The following is an 8,707-nucleotide window of genomic DNA, read 5'->3' on the forward strand; positions in this document are numbered from 1 at the left end:
GGAGTTAAATGCAAGTTACTGATAGGAGTTTGTTTTTCTAGTGCTGATGGTTCAAGTGGAAGTCAAGAGTTGTGCAAACAGTGGCTGCAACCCTGAAAATACAGTTTTTCAAGTTTATTGGCGGTGCATCCTGTGTTGAAAGTTTAATGAGTACCTTTAAGTACTTTCAAGGGGGGGGGAGTGAGGGAGAAATTTGTCTGGCTCACATTTTGATGCGGACTCACCAAATTTGCACTTCCTCCTTCGAAAGTCACTTCCTCCTTCAAAATTTTGTGTCGTTCTCCAACCAAAGAGTGCAGATAGCAGAATGTGTAACATTAGTGAGAATTGCACAAAGAAAGCCTTCTGTTAAGGGAAAACTGCTTGCAAAAATGCATGTGTTAAACAAAGTTGGATATAAAAAGAGGTGTGTTAGAGACAGGCATGAAAATGCACATGGATATTCACATGATTTTTTAAATTTATTTACTCCACAAATGTCTGCAAAAACAGTGTGAACTGAACTTAGCCTGGGAAAATGAGAAACTAATATTAACACTTTCAAGTTAACCTAGCAGGGACATTAGACATAAATGCTCAAATTGGAGCTGATTCTGAACATGACCTGCTGCTGCGCTTTGCTCGTTCTTTGCCTTTCCCTCTGTTCTGCTTCTCCATATTCTGCCATCCAATCCCCTAGTTGAAGCAACTCACAAGGAGGAAGATGCCCTTAAAAAAAAACTCTGAATGAAATTTTGGGAACTTGGAAAATCCCTGCGATTACAAATCTCAAAAAACAGTTGGCTGCCTGAACTGCAGAATTTCAGACTTGGCTTTTCTCATGGTATGCTTATGCCTCTAAATGACCTGAAATGTAATACAGCAAAGAAGTCCCTGCATTCCAAAAGACAATTGCAGTGGAATTTACAATCGGGCAACATTTTGGTGCCCTTGCTGAGTAGCCTTTTAATGGAATTGGATGGAGGAGACACTTCTTCAACTGGCAATAGTTTGCACAGCCATGCTCTTCCTTTTGAAGTTTTGTTCACATGACCTGTTTCTCCTTGCCACTTGGTTTTTATTCTTCTTGCACTCTCAAAGGTAAGCCCCAATTAGCCGCGCATCTGGTGCTGCTGCAACAGGCAACCTGGTAATATTTTATCTGTGTCATAACACCATGGCACTCTGAATGTCCCTATCTCCAACCCACATCAATGGCTTCTGTCGGGGAGAGTTAGGGAACGTGAAATTATGTGTCTGTGGTCAAGCGCTACTCATTTCAGAAAAGGGAGCTGACATGCGATTAGCATCTAGGGACAGGGAAGAAATTTGGTTTGGTTTGCATCTACAGATGCGGCTGGCGCTCGGTTTGGTTTGCATGAAAATGCCCGATTTGCATTTTTCTGAAAAAATATGAGAACTGAAACGCAGCAGTGCTTTGACACGCTCTCGCCTCCAAATTTCGCAATGCCGTTCTCCAATCACACGCGTACAAAAAATGTGTTTTGTTAGGAGCGCTTGCTCTCAAAAATGTGTATGTTTCGGAGAAAAATCTATGAGGAGGGCGGATTGTGCACTAAAAGGTTGGTGGGTTTTTGCAAAGGCTGCAAAACAAAATTGCAAGCTGACATGGAAAATGTGAAGAGAACTGAAGATTTGAAAAAATAAATAAATGAGAACTAACATCAGTGGAATCATCCATTCCTTGTAGCACCATATCGGCTTGGGGCCCAAGCGGACTTCCACGGAGAGATATTTGCTCAATGAAAAGTAATAGTATTAGTAATAATAATAACAACAACAACAACAACGATTTATTATTTATACCCCGCCCATCTGGCCTCCCTAGTCACTCTGGGCAGCTTCCAACAAAAGATTAAAAGCATCTACTAACTTAGGGCACCCCAATTTTTCATAGCAAGTGGGCTGCAATAATGCTTCGGCATGGAAGCTGTGGGCCGCGCACTGCCATATTGCGCAGGGAAGGAGAAGGGGGAGCAGGGCCAAAATTTGACACACACACACACACCCTGCAACTCTTGCACTACCTTCCCAAAGCCATCTAAGTGAGGTGCTTGGCTTTGAGAAAGAAGCTTGGAAAGCATTAACCTAGGTTTGGGGAAGGAGGCGGGATTACTCTAGGACAAGCATAGGCAAACTCAGCCCTCTGGATGTTTTGGGACTACAATTCCCACCATCCCTGACCACTGGTCCTGTTAGCTAGGGATCATGGGAGTTGTAGTCCCAAAACATTTGGATGGCTGAGTTTGCCTATGCCTGCTCTAGGACCCTGTCAATTACCTCCTTTCCAAAGCCCAGCACCTTGCTTAACCAGCTTTGGGAAGCCAGTGGGAGGGCTGTGGCGAGGGGGGGGGGCTGTCAAATGTTGCCAAGGGCTGCACAAAAAGGACTCGGAGGTCCGTGCATTGGACCAGTCTGTACTAACTTGTACAGATTTGTGAGACCAGGCACTCTTACACCGCTGAAGAGTTGCAGAAGGACATCTTGAAATAAGAATAATAACAATGACATCTATTCTTATATGTTGCTAAGTTGTACTTGGTTCATGTGAGAGTTACTTTTGCATAGAAAACCACAGGGCTTATAAGCTCTCGAAGGCATAACCCAACAAGCAGTGTCTCTTATTTTATGTAGCCTTCATCCCTACGCCGAGTTAGCATTGCAACCTTGCCTAGGAATACTGGAAATGCTGTTTTGCCGCTGGTATGTAGGCATTTTCCAGTACCGATAGTTTATTGCCATTGATGTATCGCATAAATACATGCTGAACTCTCCTCTCCTTTTTTCTCCAAAGGCCCAGTTAAATGAAGCAGATGGAAATGACAAAGGTGACAAATTCAACAGGCGCCCTAGTTGGTAAGAAAGGAGTTTGTGAGGTTGAAAGAGATGGATATGCACTGTGTGTGTTCACTAATACCTTTAAAATGTTCGGAATTCAAGTACCGTATTTTCCGGCGTATAAGACGACTGGGTGTATGACGACCCCCAACTTTTCCAGTTAAAATACAGAATTTGGGATATACACGTCGTATAAGACGACCCCTCTTCCAATGCACACCAAATAAAAAATTTAAAAACCAGTCTCCAGTCCGGCTCGGAAATCTGCTCCACTTCCCAGTGGCCCCGGGGGGGGGGGGGGCTGGCCGGGTCCGTTTAAATGGAGGAGCGAGCCAGAGGGCTTCCTCTTTGGCTCGCTTCCTCAATCGCTAGGACGTCGCTGAACTTTGCTCGGTTATTGCTTTTGTCGGACCTGCTGAAGCATTTTGGGGGGATTTTTTACTGCTTTTGTTGAGCCGCTCTCGTGGAATTTACCGGGAACGGTTAGGGTCGTTCTGTTGCTGGTGACTGGGGGGGGCCTTCTGGGGCCAATTTTCAAGCATATTTCTGCTTCATTTAGAGAGCTTGGTGTCCTCTGATTTAATTTGCTGTCATTTTGTCCTTTGGTGGGGAGTTGCTGCAGGAGCTGCTGCTGTAGCCGGCGTATAAGACGACCCCCGACTTCTGAGAAGATTTTCCTGGGTTAAAAAGTAGTCTTATACGCCAGAAAATAAAGTACTTCAGTTCCCAGTACAGGCAGGAGCTATATTGTGAAACATGCTTCTGGGACACTAGCCTAGTGAAATGTATCTGAACGTGGATACCACCTATTAAGATTTCTTCTTACTGACTTTTTGAGCAGGTTCGAATACAATGATTTGGAACGTCAGGAAGAAGCACAATTTGCTCCTCTCTCTTCTGTGCTAAGAAAACGACTATTATTATTTAGCATTATTTGTTCAATTTACATACCGCCCTTTATCAAAAGATCCCAGGGCAGTGTGCGGCATTAAAAGCACATTACGGAACACCAGTGATAAAAGCATAGTAAAAAGTATACTGACAGACAGCCTAATCATAAAATAATCATAATAGCTACATTCTTGCAGGCCATAGATTATTTAATAGTCATAGGCCTGGGTAAAAAGGGGCATGTTTTTGCCTGGCATCTAAAGATATATAATAACGGTGCCAGGCAAACTTCTTTGGAAGAACAGTTTGAGGGAAATGTGCGTACAAACCTATACATTTGTAAAATAATAACATACCGAAATGCATTGTGTTGGGGGGGAATGGCTGGTGCATATTAGTCAAAGCCAGATACAAAATTGTATGTTGTAGGAGAAAATAATGCTAAAATGCCTGTGAATTTTTGTCGATTTTTTTTAAAATAAAAAAACACACAAATTGTTGCAGAAAGATGAGAGAAGAGAGAGAGAAGCTTGATTGATTTGTCCAACCTTAAAGGTAAAGGTACCCCTGCCCGTACAGGCCAGTCTTGACAGACTCTGGGGTTATGCGCCCATCTCACTTAAGAGGCCGGGGGCCAGCGCTGTCCGGAGACACTTCCGGGTCACGTGGCCAGCATGACAAAGCTGCATCTGGCGAGCCAGCGCAGCACACGGAAACGCCGTTTACCTTCCCGCCAGTAAGCAGTCCCTATTTATCTACTTGCACCTGGGGGTGCTTTCGAACTGCTAGGTTGGCAGGCGCTGGGACCGAGCAACGGGAGCGCACCCCGCCGCGGGGATTCGAACTGCTGACCTTTCGATCGGCAAGCCCTAGGCGCTGAGGCTTTTACCCAACCTTACCTGTGACTAACTGCCCCACAACACATAGTTTAGCTTTTGTGTGATAAATCCATAATGTTCTGCATTGGGGAGGTGTCTGGACCTTCCTTTTGCCGCTGCCGAAGGTATTCTGCATATATGGCAATGATCTGCTCCCAGGGCCGGATTTAGGTTTGATGAGGCCCTAAGCTACTTAAGGCAATGGGGCCCTTTCTATGTCCAGCTGTCCTTTGTCAACAACAAATTGCCCCCGTTTTTTGTGTTGAATATATCCTATATGGTCATTTATGGACCTAGTAGGTATCTATTTGCACATAACAAAATATGTATTTTATCAAAGTAATTGTTTGAAATACAGTTAAGAAGTATATTAATAGTGAAATACAATAAAGAAGAGGTATAGTAATAGTGAAATCATTATTAAGCTCTAACTTAAAATGATTTTTTTATATGATTATTGCTTTCATTTTATGGATCAATGTTCTTGTTAGATAGTAAAATTCATGTTAAGTTGCTGTTTTCGGGGTTGTTTTTAAAAGTCTGGAACGGGATTAATCCATTTTGCATTGCTTTCTATGGGAAAGCCTGCCTTGGTTTTGGAACACTTTGGTTTTGGAACGGATTAAGTTTGAGAACCAAGGTACCACTGTATATAGAAATGAGCAAACCAGTGATATTTTAGGGAGCAGGCTAGCAGGCGGGGCCCATGACTTACATCATAGGAGCCTACCCAGCACAAAACAAAACACTGTTGCTGTATGTGGGTTTTATCTTCTATTTTTGAAATGTACAACCAGGTTTGTTTTTCCTTTAAATTTTTTGGGGGGGCCCAAGAGAGTGGGGCCCTAACCTATAGCTTGTTTAGCTTATGCGTAAATCTGGCAGTGTCTGCTTTACAAGAGCAAAGCAAGCAGGTCCAATCTCTTCTTCCAACAGGGGCTTAATGGGAACAAAGCAAAGCGAGAAGCGTCCTTTGTTGCAGAGATACGTAAGTTCACCTTCCTGGGCTGAGTCGCAGGAAGAGCACAGTGAGCCCAAGTAAGTCTCTATGCTTCTTGCACATTGTCTGGCCCCAGAAGACAATGTCAAAGTTGCACCTTATATGCCCCCCTCCCCCCTGCCAGGGTATTGCTTTCTGATGAATGGTGGTAAATTGTTTTCCTCCTAACTCCCTACCTGGAAAGCACCTGTGAATCTGGGAGTTGTAGTCCAGAACATCTGGAAGTCACTGTTAGGTCCAGGGGAGGAGAAATTTGATTCAGTTCACATTTAAAGGCAAACCTGCCTAATTCGAAATTTGCACTTCTCCAAATTGTGCAGTGCAGTTTCCCGGCCGTGTAACGGGCACGAAAATCTATATGGGAAAAGCGTGCGTAGAAATGCCTATGTTAGTGAAGATAACATACAAAACGCACTGCGTTAGGGGGGGGAATTGGTTTGCAGCGTCTAATAAGCGAAATTAAATGCAAAGTTGTGTCTATTAGAAGAAATTCACTGATGGGTTTTCGTGAGGACTTTGGAAAAAAATTGTTGCAAACTGATGTGGAGTTCTGAAACTTAAAAAAGAGAAACGAAAATGGACAGATTGGTCCATTCAGAGTTGGATAACCTTGGTTTAAGCTATAGTTATACAGCACATTTGTGTGAGAGAGATTAAAGTTTCTGCGAGTTCCTTATATCAAGAGAACATCCAATGGAAATATCTCCCCATAAACCTCTTTCCAAAAGTTACACATGTCCAGAGAAGGTGATTGCAAGTACCTGAGATCCAGGTCCCTCTCTATAGTGGCCCCTTTTTTATCTTGCTCCCTTCCAAGCCAGCATATTTTAGTCCATTGCTTTATATTCACTTTAAAACAAAAAACAAGTTTTTAATGTTTGAAGTTTTTAATGTTTGAAGTTTTATTCTGTTTTTAGTCCTTTGTTGGGAGCCGCCCAGAGTGGCTGGGGAAACCCAGCCAGATGGGCGGGGTATAAATAATGAAAGTTATTGTTTTTATTATTATTCAAAGCTTTTGTGGTCTAGGATACTGTCTAGACCAGGGGTAGCCAACATAGTACTCTTTGGGCTCCAATTCCGAAGTTGGAAAATGCTCTTGGGCTTGAGTCTTGCTTACAGGCTTCCCAGAGGCCTCTGTGAGAACAGGATGCGGCAATTGACCCTATTGAGTGGAGTGGTTCTTAACTCTTAAGTCAATGGTCACAAACAGTGGGAACTCTAGTCCAACAGTATTTGGTGGTCACCAAGGTGGCGACCCCTGATCCGGACCATGATATCAAAGCTGTAGGTTTTCTCTTGTTGGTATTTGTAGTTGGCTGTACAATTTCAATTAAAGCTTAACTGAATGTTGAACTGGGTTGTGTTTAATATCGTGAGCTGCCTTGGGGGCCAGTTTGGCTGGGGAGATGGATTAAAGCTGTAAGGATGATAATATTCTGGAGGAAAAGCATTGGGAAGGAAATGTTGCAGAGGTCTAGAAACTTTGCATTTGGCAAATCCCTCTTATGCCCTCTGGGAGTCTTGTGTAGCAACCTGAAGCACATAAGTTAAATAATAATAATAATAATAATAATAATAATAATAATAATAATAATAATAATATTTATATACCGCCCTCCCCAGCTGAAGCCGGGCTCAGAGCGGCTAACTACAGTAAAATAATACAGCATTCTAAAATCAATTCATTATAAAATCAGTTCAAATCAAATTGCTGGCAACCATTGGGCTAGAGTTCTGTGAAGAATGACCAAAGACAGGGGTCAGGCTGCGCCCTGACCAAAGGCCTGGTGGAACAGCTCTGTCTTGCAGGCCCTGCGGAAAGATGTCAAATCCCTCAGGGCCCTAGTCTCTTGTGACAGAGCATTCCACCAGATCGGAGCCACAGCCGAAAAAGCCCTGGCTCTCGTTGAGGCCAGCCTAAGCTCCCTGTGGCCCGGGACCTCCAAGGTGTTTTTGTTTGAAGACCGTAAGGTCCTCCGTGGGACATACCAGGAGAGCCGGTCCCGTAGATACGAGGGTCCTGGGCCGTATAGTTCCCCCTCATACAGTTGCAATGAAAAGGGGAGGAGCATTTGAGGGCCTAATTCTTTTGTCAAAGCAATGCATAAGCTCGCCAGCCGACGGCACCCTTACATGAAATTCTCCCTTACAGAAACACTCCCTTGGAACCGCCGGCTCCAGAGACGCGAGGAAGCAAAGCTTGGAAGCTGAGCGAAAAGGAAAGCAGCTCATCGAAATGGGGGCTGCACTCACTGTAAGTGGCAGAGGGAAAGGGCATGCTTGGCATTTGGGGGGTTTCAAGCGACTGAGTCGGAGTCGGTGGCAGCAAATAAAGGCGGCTCGTGAGCAGGGAGGGGGAGGAATTCAGTTCACATTTAAAGGTGAACATATACATGGTGTGGCCAGTGTTTGTTTCTGATGTCCATCAACACGGAAGAGATATCCCATCGCCCACACAGATCCTTGGAGAGGTTAACAACGTTATGTTGTTAAATTGTGGGGCTGTAATTTTAAGACACAGATCCTGACACACACACACACACACACACCCCTCTTCTTTTGTCTCCTGTTCCTTGCCTACCTACCCATTTTGGTTCTCCTTGTGGCCCAACCCATTTCTGATCCATCCTAAAACCAAAATTCCAAAAAGGGAAATTGGAGCACGTTTCAGCAGGTCCTCGCCGCATGGTTCTCCATGAACCGAATGAAGATCTTCAGATTTACTTTAGCACGTGCTGGGACACAACAAGTTGCTGCAAGTCTCGATTGCCTATGCTGTTGCCAATTGAGTCCTAGCATAAAGCACCAAAAGTCTCCTCCCCACATGCTTTTGTTGAATGGTCTCTTTAAATCTGAAGGTTCATTATTGTTCCATAAGATGTGTATTTAAGGGCCAGAGCAAATAACGTGACCTAGTTTTACAGCTGTGAAGCAGTATAGCAGGCGCTGTTAAGTTGTGTTAATTAAGCTGTTGGGTATAGTATATAAAGAGCAGCACCTAGCTCTCTCTGTTCCCTGGTGGTTGGGTTGGTGGGTGGGTCATGCTTATTGATATATTATAACTAATGTAAAAGGAGTTTTTGTTATAAAAACCTAAAAA

The 8,707-nt window shown here is 43.8% G+C and overlaps 1 protein-coding gene across 1 annotated transcript in view; it reads left to right on the forward strand.

The window, feature by feature from the left end:
• Nucleotides 1–8,707, forward strand: part of IRAG2 (inositol 1,4,5-triphosphate receptor associated 2) — a 60,575-nt gene that overhangs the window by 50,295 nt on the left and 1,573 nt on the right. The window contains exons 32-35 of the mRNA XM_077935608.1: nt 2,635–2,703; nt 2,795–2,856; nt 5,544–5,645; nt 7,760–7,861. Coding sequence (XP_077791734.1) covers nt 2,635–2,703; nt 2,795–2,856; nt 5,544–5,645; nt 7,760–7,861 — 335 coding nt within the window. The remainder of the gene's footprint in view (nt 1–2,634; nt 2,704–2,794; nt 2,857–5,543; nt 5,646–7,759; nt 7,862–8,707) is intronic.

Source organism: Podarcis muralis, chromosome 10 (assembly GCF_964188315.1).
Source record: "Podarcis muralis chromosome 10, rPodMur119.hap1.1, whole genome shotgun sequence".
In the NCBI taxonomy this organism is placed as follows: domain Eukaryota; kingdom Metazoa; phylum Chordata; class Lepidosauria; order Squamata; family Lacertidae; genus Podarcis; species Podarcis muralis.